Source organism: Thermobia domestica, chromosome 6 (genome assembly GCF_964235325.1).
Source record: "Thermobia domestica chromosome 6, izTheDome1.hap1.1, whole genome shotgun sequence".
NCBI lineage: Eukaryota > Metazoa > Arthropoda > Insecta > Zygentoma > Lepismatidae > Thermobia > Thermobia domestica.
The window spans coordinates 146,419,527-146,442,940 of record NC_137459.1 but is presented as its reverse complement, the minus strand read 5'-3'; the positions used below and the strand labels follow the sequence as shown (position 1 = coordinate 146,442,940).

Genomic DNA, 23,414 nt, shown 5'->3' with positions numbered 1-23,414 from the left:
CTGTTTCCGAGAGCCAGTCTTTTCAGTTTTCTGATATCTCTTAGCAATAGCTTTGGTTTTCACCTACACTTCCCAACCCTATTTTGGCTCTTGTTCATTCCAACAGAGATTCTACTCACAGATTTTTGTTCTATCCCAACTCTACTAGCAATGTATAGCCCTGTATATCTTATTTCCACCAGGAGTATTTCGTTAACTTCCATTTAAAGCGGAGAAAGATCTTTTGCTTTTCCCATTATGATGCAATTACAGGACTACACAGAATAAAAGATTGATACACAAAACACGTCACGATCATTTTAAACAGTTTCATTCGAACTGATGAACGCTTTGAATGTCGTTAACTTCTTACGACAGCAACCACAACACTTCAGACTGTAACTTTTTGATAGCAACCACAATAGCTTCGGGGGCCGCGGTGGCTCTGTGGTAGAGCGTTCACCTCTGATGCTTGGGGTCAGAGGTTCGATCCCAGTCACCGCCAAGTGAACTTTGGAGTGGACAAACACCGTGTGCGTGTGTTTCCTCGGGGTTCTCCCGTTTCCCCCACTTTCTTCATTCCACTATTTCATTCATTACTCATCATCACCGTCTCCTTTATCTTAACCGGCATAATCGTGGGACGTAAAACTCAAAGATTTCATTTCATTTCATTTTCACAATAGCTATTTACAGCTGAAACACCACTTTCAGAATTCATTCCCCCTCATCTTCTGTTCAACGGTGATATCACCATTTCAACTGTATAGTAAGCAAATGAACAGTATATTGGTGGTCTAATCATTAAATTAAATGTTCTAGAACTCTGAAATTAGCACTCCTACATCAATTTTGCATTTTTCGAGTGTGAGTCTAATAATTTGAACACGTCTGTGCATTTGGGATATTTATGGATTTCCATTATTAGGTTCTATGGTGGTTGTGGAGTAGATGATTAACTTTGTACCTACTTCTACAAACAAATGGCAGTGCCACATAACGACATGGCGCCATCCGTGTCGATGCTATGTTGTGAATAAGCATAGGCAGAAGACAGCAGGTGTGTTAATGTAACACACACAGTAAACATAAGAAAGACAACATGCATTGAGTACGCAATCGTGCTCCATTGAGTCAAATGACCAAGTTCGAACTAGGTCGTATTGTGGACCTTCGAGAGGCCATTTGATCCTTTCGTCAAATCGTCCACCATGTTGGACGTAATGCATCTGGTGTGCAGCAGTATTGGCAGCGGTGCATGTCATCCCATTCCCATACACACAGAGAAGGTTCTGGATATGCTAGTAACATGGACGTGCACGAAGATCGACGTATGTGAGGGCAGCATTGAAAGACCGCACAGCTACAACTTCCAATATTCGAGCAAATGTGGTCCCTGAAGTGTCCACACGCACTATTGATAACCGATTACTAGCTGCAGTATTTCAGGCATACACACCAATTGCCCATGTGCCAATGACGTCACATTATCGCCAAACACGGCTGAACTAGTGCCAGCAAGGGAACACCTAGAGGGGGAAATGGCGTTCCATTTTTTACAGTGGTGTATGCAAATAATAGCATACTATGAGTGTGACGACGACCCTCAGTGAATCTCCTTCTACAGTGTGTTCGTGAAAGACACAATGGTCCCATCCTAAATGTTATGTGGTCCCAATATTCTTAATGTTCACAGGGAAGTATTTAATGTGTGATATGACTGACCGAAATTTAACGGAAAGCTTTTGTTTTTCTAGTGTTAATTATCCCGATTTTTAAAAATGTGTAAGAAGTTACTTATCCCAGAATAAAATCCATGCATGGGTGTTCCTGGTCCCTGTACGAATGAGTCCTGTATATGGAAGAAAATTTAGAACTAGTTTGGCTTCCGAAGAATTATCACATACATTACTTTCTTTTTTATAGTTAGTAATTAATATTATTTTTTTCATGGTAACCCTTCATTTTAAGCTCTATAATTAGCTATACCTCTTTCTTACACCCCTAGACGGTATATTTACACTATTTGATAAAAATAATTAGCCAAATTGATAGAAGTACGAAACAAACTTTCTACAATTTGCCTTTGAAAGAGTTTTCTCAAAGTCAACACTTTGCAAAATCACTTTGTCATACTTGAGAATGTGGATTCCGACCAATCAAATATTATGGCAGGAGATTCGTAATAGTATGAAACTTCCTCCGGACATTATGATATACAAAAGAAACAATCAAATAAAATTTGTGTCCATGCTAATCAATCAGTTCCGATCACCGCGAAACATTGGATTGTTTCATGTCCGTTTGCATTCAACAAGTCAGGTTACCGAACAAATTATATACCTTTTGAATCACTTGCCCAATTTGCTTTTCCTTTGGTTATGCAAGCTGTTTCCTTGACGGATGCAACACAATTGCACATAAAAAATATTTATTGTGCAAGGAAGTATTTTGCCTGTATCATTTCTTCATAGAACAGAAGAGCAACAAACGGTGCCTTCCATTTCAACTCAGGCAACAAAATATAAAATTGTACCATCACCATCTCAGATATTGTTGAAACTGTTTTTATAGCAACTAGACATGTTTTTAAGAGACACATATTTTTTGTTTTGTCGAAAAAAAAATTCCCGCCAAGTAATGGGCCATCAAAGACGGGGAGTACAATTTATGAACTGTAGAAGACATGAAAAATTGTTAACTTTGGAGCCTCACCATTCGGCTATGGAGACAGGTAGAGTTATAATTCTTGTTGTGGTATGTACATAGGGATATAAATAAACTATATTTTATTATAGTTTGGTTTGCGCTAGCGTATCTTTTTGTACATAAATTAACAAATGAACGTAAATTTATCTGAAAAGTCGAAGTTTGCGAATTTTTTTCGAGCACTTCCGGTTCGAATTTTAAAATTCTGTTTTCACGGTTGGTAAGACCTAGTTACCCGCTTTCCGAAAAAAAAAATTGTATCGCTTCTGTGGTCAACCGTTTTGTCGCAAAAAAAATCGAGAAATTGTAAAATTTTCAAAAATCGCCATTTTGGGCGCCATTTTCTCGAAAACACCATTTTTTAAAATTCTGAAATTTTGTCAGATGGTTCAGCTTTACCTGAATAATAAACACACCAAATATCATTCTCGACCAATGCTTCATGGATTAACTGCAGCCTTTTAAAGTTAGCGAAGTTTCGCTAATTTTGATGTCACAGTTAGCAACACTGGGAACAAGTGCAATGATTTGATGGTGTGTATGGTTCACATTCATTAAATGAAGAATAAATGGTTTTCTTGGCTGTGTTTTTTTATTATTTTGATTAAAAAGGCTCTCTGAAATAGTAAAATGAGCCTCCCTCTACTCCTCCGTTTTCTTAAACTGAAGTAATCTGAGGTGGAAATTACGATTACGAAACACACAAATTTCAAGTTCACTTACTTAAAATGGTCTTCGGAAACAAAATTTCACTGACTTTTTTTTTTTTTTTTTTTTACATGGACCAATCATTTGCTTGGTTGTTTGTTGTCTTCTTTGCTAATAGCATGTAACCGTGCAGATGCTCCAATAGATGTTGGTTCACTCATAACTCATCCAGGAGTGGATCTAGGGGGACGATTGCCCCCCCCCCCCACAGAAGAAGAAACTTTCTTATTTATACACTAGGAATGCAATGTATATACAGGATTGCAATGAAATGAGCTGAGCCAGCTTAAACTACGTAATCAGGAAGCGTTTTTCGGTGATTATTCCTCGATGGTACATCGGATTTTTGATTTCGACCTATGTTCTCACTCAGCACGACATACTCTATCACCGTGCTAAGTTTGGTTGAGATCGGCCAAACGGTCTAGGAGGAAGCGTTTTTCGGTGATTATTCCTCGATGGTACATCGGATTTTTGATTTCGACCTATGTTGTCACGTAGTTCTAAGTAGCAGTATTACAATCCCCCCCCCTAGAAGTCCGTCCTGGATCCGCCCCTGCGTAGCACATTGTCGATAGTCACAAAACACTTATTTTTACTTCTCTTATGCTCTTCTGGAAACCTGTACCCTGCTGAAGGTTCATGTGGAAGCATAAACAGCACTTCAACTTCACGTAATTCATGATTTATTCATAATATTTCTGCTACGCACCACTGGTTATCATACATATATGTATATAACAAAAGTTCCTTTTTGCAGATTTCTTAAATCTACACTTTGAATTGCAAAAGTTCGATTTTGGGGGAAGTATGAAGTTAGTTCATGGTGACCCGTTACTGCCATAAAAACTTCGCAATTTTCCGAAAGCCAAAGATAACTTCGTTGAATACCAGTTACCGGTCGCATACTTTCCCTTTTTTTCTTCCGGAAGTCGTCAATTCAGTTCCAGGTAACAAAACGAGAGTAATACCCGGAGTTTGTACTTGCACTATACTCACGAATTCTCCTGCGGTTTTAGAGGGGACGTGGTGGCTCAGTGGTAGAGCGTTCACTTTCGGTGCTTGGGGTCCCTAGTTTGATCCCAGCTCGTGCCGTTCTGCATTCCACCATTTCATTCATTTCTCATAATCACCGTCTCCTTTAGCCTAACCGGCATAACCGTGGAACGTAAAACTTAAAGATTTCATTTCATTTTTTTCTTCTGCGGTTTTAATACTGTGTATCTGTTTTAGCCTAAGGCTATGGCGCGTTGCCACATTCTTTGCCCCCACTACCGTCGCAGAGACCCTTGCATGGCCGGTTTCACTGCAAAAACGCTGCTTTATCGGACCTGTCTGCATCTCGAACATCTGGAAGCGATTTTTAAAGTGGGATGCAGCACCATCAGAAATCACTGACACGGTTTGGGAAATTGTAGACACCTATTTTCACGTATTCAAACCTTTTTCTATAAAATATATTTTCGCTTTTCTTCGAGTATGATTAGAATCTTGTCTATGACTATGAGTACATGAGCCGAATCGTGTGTTTTATCGTCGTTTATTACAACAAAACTGTCAATTGTTTCATATTTCGGTGATAACTCTGAATTTCACTTTGCAGAATAACAGTCCAGTTTTCAACGAAGTCCACATGAAGTAAAATAGAATTTGTATCTTGAAATTTTATACGGTGGTTTTCGGTAGCAATTGATTCTCTTTGTTTTTTCTTGATGTAGTCATGAATTACAATTCTTACAGTTGAACCGGCAATGTACGATACGAAAACAGAAAGTGGCACAGTTTTTTTTTTTTTTTAACGAGATCATTATTCTCCCATATGGCATACGTAACCACTTTCATTTTCATCAGGATCAATAATTAAAGACACCACACTTATTTCTTCCACTCCAGGACCTTCACCACATTCTTGAAGAAGACAGCTGTCATTTTCTACGGATCATACTACTAAAGGAAATAGGTCACTCATGACAGCTTCAATACAGGTTGCAGCTTTGATTTGTAGCAACGCAGTAGCAGCTAACTTAAAATTTCCACAATACACACAAACACACACTTCCCTCTCAGGTTGCGGACTGACACACTTTAGTCGAATACTATAAAATTCCGAGTGACCCATTTTTATGCTGGGATTGTTCGGTTTAAATATTCAGTAAATTTCTTTGGAACGCGTAAGAAAACGTTTCGATTTTTTTTTTTTTAACTTTTTGTCATTTTTCGATCACTGTAATGACATCGCACTTAATTGAGACTTTGTCTGGAGCATTCCAAATCATACTGAGGTAATAGTTTAGGCCTTTTATAGATCGTCAGAATTCATTGGATGGCCATTTCAAGTAAACTTAAAATTTGTGTTTTTCGTAATCGTAATTTCCACCTCAGATTACTTCAGTTTAAGAAAACGGAGGAGAAGGGGGGACTCATTTTACTATTTCAGAAAGCCTCTTTGTTCAAAATAATAAAAAACTAGCCAAGAAAACCATTTATTCTTCATTTAATGAATATGAACCACAAACATTATCAAATCATTGCACTTTTATTGTTCCCAGTGTTGCTAACTGTGACATCAAAATTAGCGAAACTTCGCTAACTTTAAAAAGCTGCAGTTAATCCATGAAGCATTGGTCGAGAATGATATTTGGTGTGTTTATTATTCAGGTAAAGTTGAATCATCTGACAAAATTTCAGAATTTTAAAAAATAGTGTTTTCGGGGAAATGGCGCCCAAAATGGCGATTTTTGAAAATTTTACAATTTCTCGAATTTTTTGCGACAAAACGGTTGACCACAGAAGCGATACAATTTTTTTTTTCGGAAAGCGGGTAACTAGGTCTTACCAACCGTGAAAACAGAATTTTAAAATTCGAACCGGAAGTGCTCGAAAAAAATTCGCAAACTTCGACTTTTCAGATAAATTTACGTTCATTTGTTAATTTATGTACAAAAAGATACGCATGCGCAAACCAAACTATAATAAAATATAGTTTATTTATATCCCTATGTACATACCACAACAAGAATTATAACTCTACCTGTCTCCATAGCCGAATGGTGAGGCTCCAAAATTGACCATTTTCCATGTCTTCTACAATTCATAAATTGTACTCCCCGTCTTTGATGGCCCATTACTTGGCGGGAAAATTTTTTTCGACAAAACAAAAAAATATGGGTCTCTTAAAAACATGTCTAGTTGCTATAAAAAAAGTTTCAACAATATCTGAGATGGTGATGGTACATGCTCTGCCTGAATTGAAATGGAAGGCACCAAACATCAATTTTCATCTCTAACCTACCATTATTGTGAACGGTGTAATGACTAGTTTTAACTAACAAACCTCTTAGTTATTGCAAAACAGTTTTATTTTCTATTACTTCCGATAGATTTCAATTCGTATGTAAATATTCATTGTTAATAATGTTGTACTTAACGCATTTAAATGCGCATATAGTCATTTTTTCTTCATATAAACCTCGAAGTTGAATCTCTCGAACAGTTCTCAACCGTATAGGAATTTTATTAGCTTGTTGTAATAAGCATAAATTGGTCTTTCAAATGGCATGCCTAGTTTCTCTGCAGCGAGTGATTTCTCCCGAACTTCCTTTGTAGTCATCAAATGACAATTTACATGATAAAATATTGAGACTGTTTCCATAAGAACTACGGAAATATTGTATTGAATAATAAATAATATGAATAACTTTAGTAACTAGTTCTGTAATTGCATGGTAATACCAAGCAAACAGACACATTTTATCCTGCTAGCGTTGAAACTAACGAGACATGAACATCCATAGAAGGATATTTTTGCGGTGTATTATACAAATAATAAAGTTGAAAATCAAAACACGCTTACTAATATAAATTACTGAGCTAGTAAAACTTGAAAGAACTTGCACACTTCATAGTAAAAATAAAAGAAAAACTTGAAAATATGTGACTGATATGATATGTGTATATAACAAACGAACAATTGCATTTTTTTTAAAAAAAATAGTGAGTAGCATAAATCACTATTATACTGGCTTCGCACAGGACAGAATACAATGTGAAGCTTCTGATTCTGATTATTGAATTTATTTTTTTAAATTCTAAGTGTAGGGTTATTTTGTTACCTGACCGTCATCTCTTACCATAGCTGGTAGTGGTAGTGGTGGTAGCGGTGTTGGTAGGAATGGCATCTGCAAAAATATGAGAAATTGAAAATTAGTTTGCTTTCGAAAGTATTAAGAGACAGAAATTTATTTGATACAGGTGATCTATAATGACGTGTTAAGAGAATTGAAACTTGTCTTTGCTGCATTGGAACTTAAACATTCTAGGAAAGCTTCTTCCTTAGCGTCTCTCACACAGGTTAGATACTGTACATTATCATTTCCTGTATGTGTGCCATGCGTCTATATCACCATCATTCCTTGTGTGTGTGTATGTTTAAAGTGCACTATATTACCCTGGCTATAAACTGTATGTACCCACACAACCCTGATATAAGTACAGTCGCGAAAGAAGTAAGTCAGCCGGGTAAAAGGGGAAAATATTTCCAACCCTGTTCACGTGAGTTAACTTCTCCGAGAGACTTGCTGCTTTCACGTAAGATCTGTAAGCAAGCGACTTCTGTGAAACAAATCCAATATCTGCTGAAAAGCAATCTTCTTTTCAATACTAGCCTTAGTGCTTTCAGACAGAGAGGAAAAATAATATTTAAATTTCTTTTTGACGAAAACAAGAAAAATAATTTATATACAGTAGTTTACAAGTTCCAGCGCACTCATTACAATTAATTTAGATATCTAAATACTCATTATATACTCACAAGTAATTAGATGTGAACAGTGAAAACTGATTTTTGAAATTTAAGACTCCATTATTGATCTAACACTATGAAATGAAGTGGGAATTTTAACATCGCACGATTATGTCCTGAAAGCTAAAGGAAACGGACGATGAAGGAAGAAAATGAATAATGAAAGAAACTGATGAATGAATTGGAAGTAAAAAAGAACTCTTAGAAATCAACGGACACGATATTGTACAACACAAACTTCTTGGCATAGCCTGGAGTCGAACATATGACTTTAAAACCAGAGGTGAGTAGTCTATCATTGAGTTACCATACCCCATTTATGACAGAGAAAGGCGCTCCCTAGTCCGACTTCAATTGGTTGGTTAGTGGGCTGAATTGGTTGGTTAGTGGGTTTAGTCTCTTGTTCAGCGCTGATTCTATTTAAGACGTGGACCTACACCTTAACGTGGAATCCGAACCACATAAGCTTCCATCAGGAATCGATTCCAGTTCTCCCGTGTCGAAGATGAGTACGCTAAGTATATAGTTACGAGGGAATATCTCTGGGTCACGACGTAAACCTCGGGATTTTTCTCGTGCTGTTCACGTGAATGAGATTTCGGTCTTTCTCGTCTCGTAAAGTATCGTAAACTTTCAACTTCGTATTCAAAAAGGTTTACCTATTTCTATTGGACGTGGTCGTATTGTCTTGTTTCCTCGCCAACACTACATACTTTCTACACACAATAACACACACACAAGGATAAATAGCAAGTGTATGAGTTTTCAATGTGGCGCTTTGTTTAATCGCCATACATTTCAATTAAAAGATCATAGTTGTAGCATCTCATATTATCATAATTGTGTATAGGTTAAATATCCTAGTCATCTATTGCGTAATTGCTGCTTGTAAAATTTCAGCAATACTGTTTCGAGTGTTTAATTCAACAGGTTTCATTATTTCCGTTTGTGAAGGGGGAAGTTTGGACCACAAATTCTTTATAATTGAGATTAGGCCTCGATGGAAGTAGTAAAAAAAAAAAAAAAAAAAAAAAAAACAGATAACAGGTATAAGAAAGATTTGCAGTTGAATATATGCTGCCCACACAATAAACAATAAATATTATTTTGCAACATTTCAGATGGAGAATGTCCCAGACGTCTTGATCTTCCATTAAATAATAAAGAACCAGATCTCATATAAAATGCTACAACAAAACTGTTGATTGAAAGTGTTGTGAAACAAGATATTTCATTCACTGTGTGTTTGGTGGGGACACTCGGTCGAAAACTTATATCATCTTTTTCAGGCCAGCTATTCTGATTGAGACTTTTCTTCGGTTTATCTCATTCGTACCAGGCAAATGCCAGGATGGTACCTAACATGCAGATTTTAGCCCGCTCCCTTTCCTTCCAATTGTTTTCTTCCTTCTCTCTTCCCAGAAGTGTATGCTCCCCGAGAGACGTCATTCTTTAAATGTGATAGGCTTAAGGCCATAGGTGCTAGTAATGTCCAAAAATATGTATAAGTGAATAAATAAATAAATAAAATAATTCACTGTGTGGCCATCCTTATCACTTGGTGTAACTGCTACACCACCTTCCTGGAGAGAAAAAGTACTCTGTAGGCCTTAAGTACTGATAACAGCAAAATAAATAAAACTTATACAAGATATTTTGAAGTTCAGATTGGTTTGAAATTTTGCCGTGTTAGCAGAAAACATATAAAATAGAATGGTTAGGGTGTGCACCGTCTGCACGAGAGACCCGGGTTCGATTCTCGGTCGAAGCTTATATGGTTCGGATCCCACGTTAAGCTGTAGATGCACTTTTCATATAGCTGGTTCTGAACGGGACGCTAAACTCCAAATCAACTAACTAACCATATAAAATATAACTTATAGGTTAACAAGCAACGCACATTAAGATTTATCTTTACAGTAATTATTATCGAAGCAAGATTATGCAATGATCAAATTGGGTCAGTACGGCATACCGGTAGTAAATTAAGATGCCAAAAACCATACCAGCTGTAAAAAGAAATTACAATAAAATATAAGCTCTACTATGTTGAAGTATACATAAGACAGGTCTATGCATACAAGCAAAACGGTAGTAATTTATTTCCAATTCGACCACTGGAGATCTGTTGTTGAATTGTTCGAGAGAGCTTTTACTGCACTACCAAACCTCATCCTATTAATCTTGACACATTCACTAAGAAAAGGTGGAGTAATGTAATGTAACAGAGATTGCTTCAATTTGCTGATATTACCGTAAAGGGTGATGTTAGTCTGTGCATTGGACTTATTAAAAGTTAATACAGCGAAGGCGAGCTACAACTAAATAGCATACCATGCTTTATACTTCAAAAGTAACAAGAGGTCGTATAGTTGGCATTTCGGAATGTGGCCGTAGTGCTCCGTATATTGCTATTACGGCTAATTGAACCAAAGTGTGTGTGTCGAATACTGGATCCGACGCTATCAAGAAGAGGCCAAAGAAGGGCTACGGAACCACCCAAAATCAGGAAGATGTAGAAAAAGTACAGCAGAGGAAGATAATGCACTCGTCTCTGCTTGTCGGAAAAATCCCTTTCAGCCTGTTTTCACCCTTGGACAAGACCTGCATTTGAACATATCAGCAGTTACAGCAAGGAAACTATTACGTGAAGCGGGAATCCTCACAGAATTCCTGCCGTAAAAGAAGAATTAGCTGTAGAACAAAGTGCCCCAAGAATGTCGTTTTTGTTGCAATATCTACCAACTCTGAAAGATTTCTGGGATACCGTGATTAGGAAAGACGAGAAAGTGTTCTCCTCCGCCCAAGATGGAAGACAGTCTCTGTGGCGTCCCAATCGCACTCGTTATTCACCAGACCATATCGTAAAGAGAGCAAGAAGTGGAATAATTAGCGTTGTTTTCTAGGGTTGGATATCAGCAGCAGGATAACAGCAGTGTCCATACTTCGAGAATAACTAATAAGTAGTTCCAGAGACATCCTGACATTCCCGGACCTTAACCCTATTGAAAATATATGGGCATTAATAGTGCAGAATTGAGAACGGAGACAGAAGAAAACTGTTGAAGCTCTGAAGAACCATGTTCGAGAAGTCTGGGAAACTTTACGTAGAAGACCTGACTTATATTCATCACTAATTGATTCCATGCCTCGTCGAGTCAATGTGGTGATAGATAATCAAGGTGCGTGGACATGCTATTAATCCTTAAATACACGCGCTGTGGTAAAATCCACCCCAAGCCATTTCTTTCTTTGTGCTAGGAAAAGAAGAACGATTGTAGCGTCCCCTGCTTACAAGGACCTTCCCGGTTACATCTCCTGATTATATACACCCTACATCCAGCCAGTTTTCGTTAAGCGCTTGTGGTGTGTGAATCATAAAACTTTGGCTGGGGTGAACTCCAGCCCGTGCGTGTGTTTGTGTAATATAGTTTTTGCCAAGTTTTCAACGTATGTTTTCTAAAACAACGTGTTTAATATACATATATTTAGTTATATAGGCCAATATTATTCTGGTAAACTTTAAGAAAATACTGTAATGGAGAGGACACAAAATAGACAGTATTGCGCAAGATGAAGAAAGAATAAGAAACCTTTTAGATTCTGTGGAGAGTGCTGGAGAACTGATTCCTAACGATTCTAGTGATGACGCAAAATGTGATCTACATGAAAGTGGATATAATACAAATACTGAACAAGAATGCGAACAACAGTACTAAATTGTACGAGAACGATCCGCAGGAACTAACAGCAGAAAGAGGAATGGAGAAATAGTCAAGCCTATTTGCCTTGTCTAAGAATATGACTAGGGCAACCAACTTTATGCTTTATACAACTGTATATTAATGCTTTATTTTTTCTTACATTATGCTTTATTATGCTTTTTTTTACTAAATTATGCCTTAATATCCTGTTCCTTGAATTATACTTCATTTTTATCCATTTAAGAGTGGTGGCCAAACTATTACCACTGCTTCACCCTCATTTTTGGAGTTTTCCTTAAGCAGTGTTTCAAAAAAGGAACATATGGCTGCACAGTAGAGTTCTTATATTTAATGAATTCAAAACCAAAAGTACAAAATAGATCACCCCCTTCTACTTTCAAATAGTCACTTGGGATTTCTCTTTATCTCTGAGATGCATATACTTTTGATTTTGGCCTTGAAATAAGCACAACTAGTCTTGCCTGCCTTTTAACAGTGAGGAAATTTTAAAAATCCTTCTGAGCGGAATATGCGAAGAGAGGAGGAATTCGAATTTCCCATTGTTACGCATAAAGGCAATTAGCAGTTGATTTCCGTTGTTTGCAATATTGATAACAGTCTTCGTTGATCATTTCTTTATTTGGCACAAAATGTGTTAAGATTTTTTGTATGCAAACACAGGGTTCTGAAATAAAAAGCATTAAGCATTATGCTTTATGCTTTATCTCTGCAAATTATGCTTTATTATGCTTATAAGATTAGCAAATTTGGATATGTAAAGTGGTCAAAGTTACAGATATGGTACCAACCTTATGTTGAAAATTCCATTATGCTTTTAATGCTTTTATGCCTTATGGTTGCCCCAGATATGACTATCACTTCTTACGCTCCCGAGCTTGGAAGAGTTGTCATGAGCAATGCTCAATGACAACACATTGATCCAGACACAAGTGAGGCAAAAAAAAACTGTTATGATAACTGATTATAATTCGTATGTAGGCGGCACTGATGATGTTGATAAGCTTTGCGGAACGCATACTGTGTCAACAAAGCGTAAGCGTTGGAAGGAATGTCCAGATTTTGTGAGGAATGAGAAGGATATTTATGCTCATATGCGAGTGATGCGCTGTGTAGAAAGCGCAGGTTCAGCTAGTCTATCTATTAAAATGCTACAATGGCAATTAAGAGCGACTGAGCTCCAATCTATAACTTTAGCTTTCAAGCCTTTCATTTACGGTTATTTGTGATTTCGCGTTTATAACAAAGACAAATATTTTTAAAAAGGTGTAATTTAAATAAATTACTTAAAGAAATGTTTTTCACAAAGTTTATCATTTTAAATTGTTGTTCAAAGCCTTTGCATTTTAATAAGCCTTCTCCGAAACAAATGCAAATGAATTGTGCTGCCATCTCTGGAGTTTTTTAAACTATACGTTTGTGAACGTTTATATGTTTGTGGCAAATCCCTTCGACAGTGAGATCTCGGAAACTACAGACTCTAGAAAGATGACGTTTTCACTGATCGATTGCAAATTTTGCGTAGATTGTCCAGTTCTAACTCAATATTTAAAAAGACATGGCCATTATTTATTTATTACATTTTTACGGGTACACTGGAAGTCTTGAAATTTTTAAAAAACTAAAGCATCATATCCTACCTATTATACATTCCAACACCACATAATTGTATATAGGGGCTGCATATCTCTCAGGTGTTTGTTTCATGGCCAAATTATAATGAAAAACGAAGGATAACCATTTCTCCAGTCTAAGTTAAATCTTTATTGTTCGGAGTGTTTTGCCCAATGAACACCATATATCACTGACATTATAATTGATTGTATGTGTAATGTATTAGCTTATTTTAAAATGTATAAAACGATAATCATGCCTGTTGTTCTGTATGGTTGCGAAATATGGTCTCTTACTCGGAACGAAGAACATACTTTGAAAGTATTTGAGAACAAGATCCTGAGACGAATATTCGGACCCAAGAGAAACGGATTGATCACAAACATATAAACGTCCACAACATATAGTTTTTAAAAAACTCGGAAGATGGGAGCACAATTCATGTGCATTGATTTTAGACAAGTCTTATTAAAATACAAAGGCTATGAACAATAATTTTAATATATAAACTTTATGAAAAATATCTAGTTAACTATTCTTTTAAAGTATACATACTCAAAATGTTTCTCTCTGTTAAACGTGAAATCACACATAACCTTAAATGAAAGATTTGAAAACCAAAGTTATAGGTTGGAGCTCAGTCGCTTTTAACTGCTATTGTAGCATTTTAATAGATTAACGGAGCAGAACGTTTGCTCGTGAAAATTTTTTTTAACGTATATGTTATTATCAGAGGGCGCTCCTGAGGAAAGTCAGATCAACGAAAATCGAAGTTTTATTTCTTCAAACTAAGAGAAGAAAACTAAATTAATAATTGTTCTATGAGGCAATCCATACGTTAGATAGTTTGAAGATATATATATATTTTTTTACCAGTGTTATTTCTCTCACGAGCTGCTTCCGGAATACTTTTATAATTCGGTAGCAGGGAATATAGGTATATTGTGCTAGTGTTTCAGTTCGAGTTTTCACCTATTTAGCACAAAGTTTTGATCTGCCATATATATGTTGATATACATATACCTAGGTACAATTGATACGATCTTACAAGTTGTTTGGTTGGCCAGTTTAAGCTTATGTTGTCATTAGTGCATTTTTAAAAATATCACTGAGCTTTACGTTTGACGATTATGTCCTGTAGACCAGGGATTCTTAGCCTATGGTACGCGTACAATTGGTAGTACGTACGACATATGGTAGTATTGATCAATAATATGCTGTGGTGGTACGCCGATGGAATAGGTTGAGGAACCCTACTATGGACCAAGGAATTTTTTGATTAATGAAAGTGTGAATTATTATGAAAAAATAGTGGAATAAGATTGGGGAAGGAAACGGGAGAAAACCCAGAGAACCAAGGACATGATGATGTCAACCAAAAACTTAAATTGCCTTTGAGCGAACTAGATATTTCTTGCACTGAAGGAATAAAAGTACGAAAATCAGGCAATGATTGGCAAAGGAAGAAGAACAGTCAGTCACAAAAATGTAGGACTAGTGAGAACAAATGTGTGTGTTTCCTGATATGCATTGTGGATTGTAAGGTCATTTAATGTGTAAAGCTTACGGTTTTCCTTTAGTGTTCATATGTGTACTACAGTAGCAACACATAAGCAAAGAATATAACATTTCTTCAAAGTGGTGCTATTTTCTTGTGCTTGACTGTATAAACCAGTTGAGAATGCTCCAAGAGCAATTCCAGAACGAACTCAAAAAGAATCGATTTTCGTTATTAACTTCTACAGGCTTGTACCAATTCTTCTATGTACTTTATTATTGTACTCATTAAATAATTCTTAAAATATATCTATTCATTTATAATTTTCTTCAGTACTAAATTTTTTCCAGTTATTTTGTTCTGCTAAAGCGTTCTACGATATGTTGTTTTACGAAGACACATGCTCAAAATGAAGTCAAAATTGAAAAATTCTCAAAACATCATATCTCTATGACTAACGGTTTTCGAGATCTGGCTCCTTAAATCTCCTGAAATCCGAACTTTTTGGCTAATATCTCGGTAATGGTAACAGTGACGCTAAAAATGCAATCACTTCTTTGAGATAGCTTTTAATGCTCTATTGAATTGAGGGCTCAAAATTGATAAAAATCGCAAATAACAGACACACACACAGACATAGAGAATTCAGTAACGAACTTTTTAAGTTCACTGAAAATGAATAAAGGAAGATTGCTCTAGTTTTTATTTATTTATTTTTGTAAGTACGGTAGACTGTATATTCTTGAAAATGGTCAGAAGTCGAGAGTACTCACCAGAAATTTTACCATTACCATTCCTCTGGTAACAAAAGCATGCAAAGTCTGAAGAAAGTCACTTTTTGCCAGGGATTCACAAATAACTTACAGCTTAAATTCGGAAACAATGAAACGGTAATAAGGCGTTTCATACAATTGAACCAAAACTTTGTAGTACTTCAGTTTAATGTTTCGTTGAGCACAAAGACTGTGTTAGACATAGATCTACAGCTTGGTATGTAATTTGGACACATGAGCCCGTACTAGAACAGAATCCAGTATGCAGTACCAAAGGAAAGTTAGTTAAACATATAGCTACGAGCAACCTATAAAATAATATCTACATTAGCAGTAACTTATCAATATTTATCAATGTAATTTTCTGTGGTAAACACAGCAATCAAAGAAGAAGAATTAATGATAAATGGAAAATTCAAGCTTATAATTTGCATTTTGATGGCATTCAATGCTATTTTGCGGCATTGAAGAACATTGATTACATTCTCTTTCCTTAACAGAGTGGAAATAAGCTAATAGTACTGAAATTTAGCTTCTATTTGGAGTTGATTGATTGATTGATTGATTGATTGAAGTTTAATGTAACGACGGAAGATATATTGTTTAAAGTGGAATCCTAAATTTGGACTTTCATCCAATAATTCGTATACTCATGGGCAAGGGTGTATATAAGGGGATTTCTAGGTTTTAACCCGTCTCTGATCAAGATATTATTCAAAAATGAACACTTGCCATGTTAAGATTTGTATACGAAAACTTGGAATTATATAAACTTAGAAGCATGGTCTACCCTTGAAGAATTTCTGTGTTCGTCACTACTCATGGGATCGAATCGACAACCACATGCACAGAAAGCACAAAGAGTAGTTATGAAGGAATATACAAAGTACAATAATTCTGCAATAGAGAATAATGTAAAAAAAGAGTAAATGACAGGTTATAAAAATTATACTGCTTATATTATACATTGCTTTGTTTCACACAAAAATTATTTTCAGATTATCAAGACGAGACCGAGATCGAAACGATAATTTTTTCGACACGGAACATGAGAGAGAGTGAGCACAGATTATTTGTCAATTAAGAGCTATGAGAATGAGAACAAATAGAAAGAAAGGCCTGAAATATCAAGTTCACCAAGTTCACATGGGATCGAAGGAGGGATTCTTTGATCAGATTAGGCGCACACCCAGATTTTTTTTTCGGGAGGGGTCCAAGCTCTGTGGAATCCAATATTAGAAGTCACTACGTCTGTGTAGTATTGAATGGGTATTATTCTGAACACGAAAAGACGATAAGCAATTGTAAAATACTTCTATCTTCATTTTCAGACCAAAATGATAGAACTAGTTTGTTTTTATAGGAGAATAAGTATAGAGTAATTCGGAGGGAAGTGACCATAGGGGTGAAGTAACTAGAGTTAAGGTTAATGATATGTGGCAACAAAACATGATCTGCTGTGACGTTGTGGAGCCCCTGTATGTGCAGTATTGAGTCTGAGGCTGAAAAAGAAGGTATCGTACAGAGGAAAGAGGTGAACTATTGAATGCAGCAAGCACGGATAGCAGGGAAGGTGAGTAGATTTGTATCAATATTGTTGCTATTGTAGTGTGGAACAGTAAGAAAATGGGGCAATTCTTTCCTGAAGTAATCGTGTTGTACTCAATACTTCCACAGCAGCCTGAGGTAATTATTAGGTACGAATGTATACAGTATGGCGCTAAATTCGTTGTGCAAAAGCAGAGGAGTGATTCCTGAGATTAAAACAAACAAAAAAGTTCCCACAAACATAGGACGAAAACCCCATCGTTTACGTGTTATAGGCTGCCGAAAACATGAAAAAAATGAATTCTAAAGGTCCATAGCTCCAAAACTATGGGACCTGCTGTAGTCGGGTCAAGACTTCACTTAGGAACTAGTTCGTGCTCTATCCAAAAATACATGTTTTAGAATCATAAGGTACTCACGTAATTATTTTTATGGAGATAGTTGGAGAGTACTTTATATCATAGGCCCGTAGAAAAAAACTCCCTCTATAAAAATTGTTGTGGAAGCACCTCAGGATTCCGAAACACGCATTTCTGGAAAGGGCACATACTAGTTCCTAAGTGAAGTCTTGACCCGACCAAGATAGGTCCCATAGTTTGGGAGCTATGAACCTTTAAAATTGATTTTTTTATTATTCCGACAGCCTATAACACGTAAACGATGAGGTTTTTGTCCTATGTTTATTGGAACTTTTTTATTTGTTTTACTCTCAGGAATCACTCCTCTGCTTTTGTACAATGAACTTAGCGTCATACTGTATAGATGTGCTTCAATATATTGCGAATATAAAGATACAAAACATGTTTTGAAAAAAGACGATGAGGTAGGGTGAATAGATTAACATGTTTTGGGGTGACGTGAATAGTCCTATTCATCATTCCACGTATCATTAATCATCCCATGTATACAATATGGACCAAAGAAGATATTTACATCTAACTATTTCTTGTCTGTCCTCCAAATCACCTAGGAGAAACCTGGGTTCAAGACCTATTGGAAACTCAAACATTGTGCTCTTTCTTGCAAGGTCAAACAACTCAAGGCTCCCCAGAAGGTACTTTGGACACAATCTCGAGTTGGAATGACTATCTGCTTCTTAAGCATTTCCACAACAATAGCTTATGTGCCTTTACATCATGTAGGTGTTCTTCGTTAGCTGTATACTCAGTATATAGCAGTTTATATCTTATAATTTACATTATGTCAAAGGCACTTCTTTTCACCACTTCATCCCATATGTATATTCACTTCACCCCCACGTGCGGAATGAAGTGATTAATTTACCTTTTATGATTCATTTCTTTCTTTAAACGCTACTTCAGACACGATATGAAGCATACTTATATTTCAGAATGCAGAAGGCATGTCTTATTCATATATAATTGTCAATCAGCCATTCTACCATTTCTGTGCAAGATTTTTTCACTTTCATGTTTATTATGTTCACCTTCCCCCGCATTACTCTATATGATGTGTGATATCAAATGTTCATGCTACATCAATCACTTTACTCGTAAACAAGTATAGTTATTGAAAAAGTGTACAAATGTATGTTGAGCTACGAAGTTTTTTGGGGGCTTCTGACCCAGTGAATTTCCTCCGTGGGTGCCCCCTGGATCAGATGTAAAACTTTTACCACTACTCCCTGATGAGGTGATTGTCTCAAAAATAAAATAAAATGGTGTTTTCAGACTAAAATTTATGGTTTGAACAAAGTTAGCATAGCGAGTGCATAACAAATTGGACTTTGTGGAATAAAATCCTAAAAGAATATAAAGTACGAAAACAATAACTGTTTGTTTCTACAAGTTCTTTGCCAGGCGAGACGATGTTCAATCTCTCACCATAAGTCTCTAAATGAATACTAGTATTCCCTTGGAGATGAGAAATGTTCCATCTCGGCTTGAAAACGTGACGAGAAGTGCATTTTCAAATTCGAGACGAGACTAGAAACGTAAAAATTCTCGTCTGGAAACAACGCGAACAATAGTTCAACCAAGTTTTAAGTCACAAAAAGTGTTTTAGTCTTATATGGTACATAGTTGTTGTTTTTTTTTAAAAAAAAACTATAAATTGATAGAGTAATTGTACCAACACAATGAAGAACATTATCTACGTTTTAAGATACGAAAGTCATTAGGGAATATATTCCAACAAAAAGTATGGTTTAAACGTTGCTATATCACACTTTTCGTAGACTTCCTGTGACGATGAGGGATTCTGATAACTTGCAGAGGAAATGAAGAAGAAAATCAAGGCATAAATTTACAAAAAGAAATTAGATAAACCGTTCCGAAAATCGGGTCGAAACTAGAAATAATTCTAGAATTGAAACCAGAATTTGAAAACAAACTACGAGATGAAAAAAAACTTATTCTCGTCTTGTCTCGTCTCGTGATCAATACTAATGTACACTTTTGGAAATTGAAGACTAAAGAACTAAAATTAAGAATAAAACAGAAATTAATTTATGACGAAATAAATTCGTTATTAAGATCATGTCAGATTATAACAGTGACATTAATTTCCTAATTCTGCGTAATGTGGTTTCCCTTTGAAAGGAAAATTACTTAATAAAGTAATGCAAACTTGGAAATGAAATTCAAGATCAACGTTTTCTTGTACTCCATTCGATAAAGTAAAGTAATATCCCAAAAATAGTACCCAAAAGTAGTACCCGAAAATAATATGGAATTTCCCTAATTTTGTCGACATAATCTCCCTAAAAATTAAATTCAAGAATTAAATTAAATTGATCATCCGTAGAAATGAGCTATCCTGTGCATTGAAGATGGAGAGCTTAAAAATGACTTCCAAAAAGTCGAAGTCCCATTGACGATGTTTGCGTTAAGTTAAGTGAAGGTGAGGTCGAAATGATGACAACGTGAGATTGAGTGAGCGTGATATCGGAATTTAGTGAGGTGGGTTCGAGTGATACTAGTGATGTCAAACTAGTAATGTGAGTAATGTGAGCAAAAGATGTTGTAAGTGTGAGGTCGAATGAGTGTGATGAGCTGGCGATGTTAGCGTGAGGTCGATTGAAAGTGAGGTCGAAATTATATTGTGAGCATGAGTTTGAGTGAGGTTCGTCCAAAAGGGGCAATTTTGACTGCGATTGAAAGACTAAGGCATTTTGCGTTTATAATAAGGATTAACAGTATTTAAATATTTTCACCTACATTTATGCCACCCGTAAGTTTTAAATATTTTGAAGATTTTATATTAGCGTTGCCCACAGATTGATGCATTTTTGCTTCGTAATAAGGATGAGCGCCCTAGTCATCTCAAAAATACATAATTTGTTTTCCAATTTGTTAATATATTTCAAAGTATATATTTGTCAGTGAATTTCTTTCTTGATTTCTGCATATTTAAGCATTACGTATTTATATACTTACAGATTCTGGATAATCCCATTCAATCACTTGTGGAAACTGAAACAAGAAATACTCGTTAGTTTCACACGAAACTTAAAAACAAATTGATTAATGTGGTATGTATCACAAATTGGTTTGTAGTAAAGTAACTTGAAAAATTATAGCTATAAAAAGTCTTATTACGGTAGGATAATATGGTGACCCTTGACATAACTCAATGGACTTAGCACGGATTAAATATAACATTTAGATGTCTAACAAGAAAAGTATATAATACAGATTGAAATATATTCTACTTAAATAAGATAGTTCAATCAACTACCTGAGTATTGATATCCGAGCTTCAACCTAGAGCTCCTCTATGGCTAAGCTTTTAATGTACGCAGCTTTGCCGTGGGGACCTGGGTTCGATTCCCATCAAGAGCTTATGTGATTCGGATCCCATGTTAAGCTGTAAATCCACGTCTCATATATTATCGCCACAGAAAGGAAGCTAAAACTCAAATAAAAAAAAGCGTGATTCAGTCATTCTATTCAACCAGTATTTATCTATCCGTCTGTCCGTCTTACCATATGTCTGTAAAACACTGGTAAAAGTTATCGGATTTCTATCAAATCTGCTGTATGCTTCCGAAATAACTCTATGTTTAGGGTTGTGATCCATCAAGAATAATGAGGAAAAAGAGGGAAAAATACATACCATGTTATAGCTTTACACATGTACACACATTTTTTTCTCTGCAAAACTACATAAAAGAGCTTCGATTTTGATATAAACATAGTGTATATTTTGTTTACATCGTGATTATTCCCAGCGTTTACAGTTGACATTGATTGAGGATAAGGGATAAAAGGATGTTAGTCCAAGTGTTAGAGGTTAGTTCGGAATCCCTCCAGGCAAAGACAAGGAAACTAAATGCTGGTAAATATAAAGGACGTTTTCTAAACATTCTGTCTCAAACACATATATATCTTGTGAGAAAAGATAACTGCTAGGGAATTTTGTGGATATGCATCTGCAGATTATTACTAGAAATCTTTTGTAGTCGTTTCCTCGTAACGATAATAGAGACAACATCAAATTAAATGTGGAGAAGAATATGAGGAGCGTTCTTTTTAAACTCGATAGAGCACAAAACATATTCTTTTTTTTTTTTTTTTTTTTACAGGAATTGTATTTTTGTTATTATTGTACGTAACCTATATCGAGTTCTGACAAAACAATCATGATTTAGTATTCTATAAACACGGCACATTTCGAGATTTACCAATTCTGATTTCATAACTCGATTGGTAGCATAAAAAGCATACCTATCATATATATATACCTCTCAGTGGCGTATTTACAATTTTGTTTCGGGGGGTTGCTAACTTTCGGGGGCCTTGGCCTGGAAATGTGAAAATTCTGCAAGGTATTTCATTTACTTTACTATAGTAAGCAAGATTTCGGGGGGCTTAAGCCTGAAAGACCCCTTAAATACGTCACTGATACCTCCGTTTCTCAAAATTTGCTCTATCGAGTTTTGAAAAAATGGTTCTCATATAAAAATTGACTCCCTCCCCCGTCCTCAGCAGCGGAATGTTTGAGGGCATTGGGAAAGGCGTTATCTTATTTTTCATAAGGAGTTTACATACCGAGTTGCATCTTCCTAACTTGGCGAGCTCCTGAGATTCTATTTTTCATACATAAATTTTCAACCCCTTTTCTCTTTAGGATAGATATTTTAATCAAAGTGACAGGATAAAAGTCCGTTATAGATATTTAAATATTATTTGAGAAGGTTCAGCAGTTATCTTTTCTTTTTTATTTTATTAATATGGCATAATGCCAGTTCCTTGCACAGGGAGCCTCAAGATTTGTTTAAATACCCCTCCTCCTACTTTAGGACATGCATAGAAAATTTAAATAGCCTACGATCTAGCACAGGATACATATTAACTATGTTCTAAATTCACATCAAACTATTCAACAGCGTGGAGTTGTATACAGGCAAACAAAGTTTCACCTTTACATATAAGATTAGCCTTTGGCCAGCTGGGGGCCTTGTCCCCCCCCCCTTTTCTTGGCCTACGGCCTTGCATCTTATATGTATCAGCCCTTGCTTCTTAATACTCTGCTTAATCACTCGTAATTTATTTTTACATTAGCCTTTGTTTAGTCATCCACAAAGTATCGACTTATTTTATGGTGATGATGTTGGATTTTCATTTTCAGAAGTTACTCTTTACTTGTTAATTCTAACCTTTTGCATGGCACGGGTCAGGTGTATTCAATTTTGGCAATTTCCCTGTGGGTTAGACCCGCAAGGCTACAATCATGCAAATTTCTAATCCTGCTGAAAGTGCATAAAATTTTCGTATCGTGTAGGAGATGTCCCATATAAATGAGATGTGAAAAATTTTTCAGTTCCCCATAAAGCCACTCTGAAGTTGGAAATTCTTATTTTTAGTGATTTTATTAAATAACCCTATAGAAGGGATACAAGTATACCGAATTTCAAGTTTGTATTCCAATTCCAAGTACCTAAAACATGAGATTATAGGTAAAAGAAAAGATACATCTAAACAATATGGGGAACTTCTTAATTCCTCCTTTAGACTCCCTAAAAATTTAAAATATTTACTTTTGGCAATTTTCCAGTAAGTTAGTCCCCAAAGGCTACAATCATGCCAATTTTCAACTTT

The 23,414-nt window shown here is 35.9% G+C and overlaps 1 protein-coding gene across 6 annotated transcripts in view; it reads right to left on the bottom strand.

Moving 5' to 3' along the window:
* Nucleotides 1-23,414, bottom strand: part of LOC145688249 (uncharacterized) — a 277,974-nt gene that overhangs the window by 217,249 nt on the left and 37,311 nt on the right. For all 6 annotated transcript variants that reach the window (XM_081762192.1, XM_081762195.1, XM_081762194.1 and 3 more), the window contains exons 11-12: nt 20,751-20,786; nt 7,527-7,574 (exon numbers count right to left, since the gene is read on the bottom strand). In XM_081762192.1, coding sequence (XP_081618318.1) covers nt 7,527-7,574; nt 20,751-20,786 — 84 coding nt within the window. The remainder of the gene's footprint in view (nt 1-7,526; nt 7,575-20,750; nt 20,787-23,414) is intronic.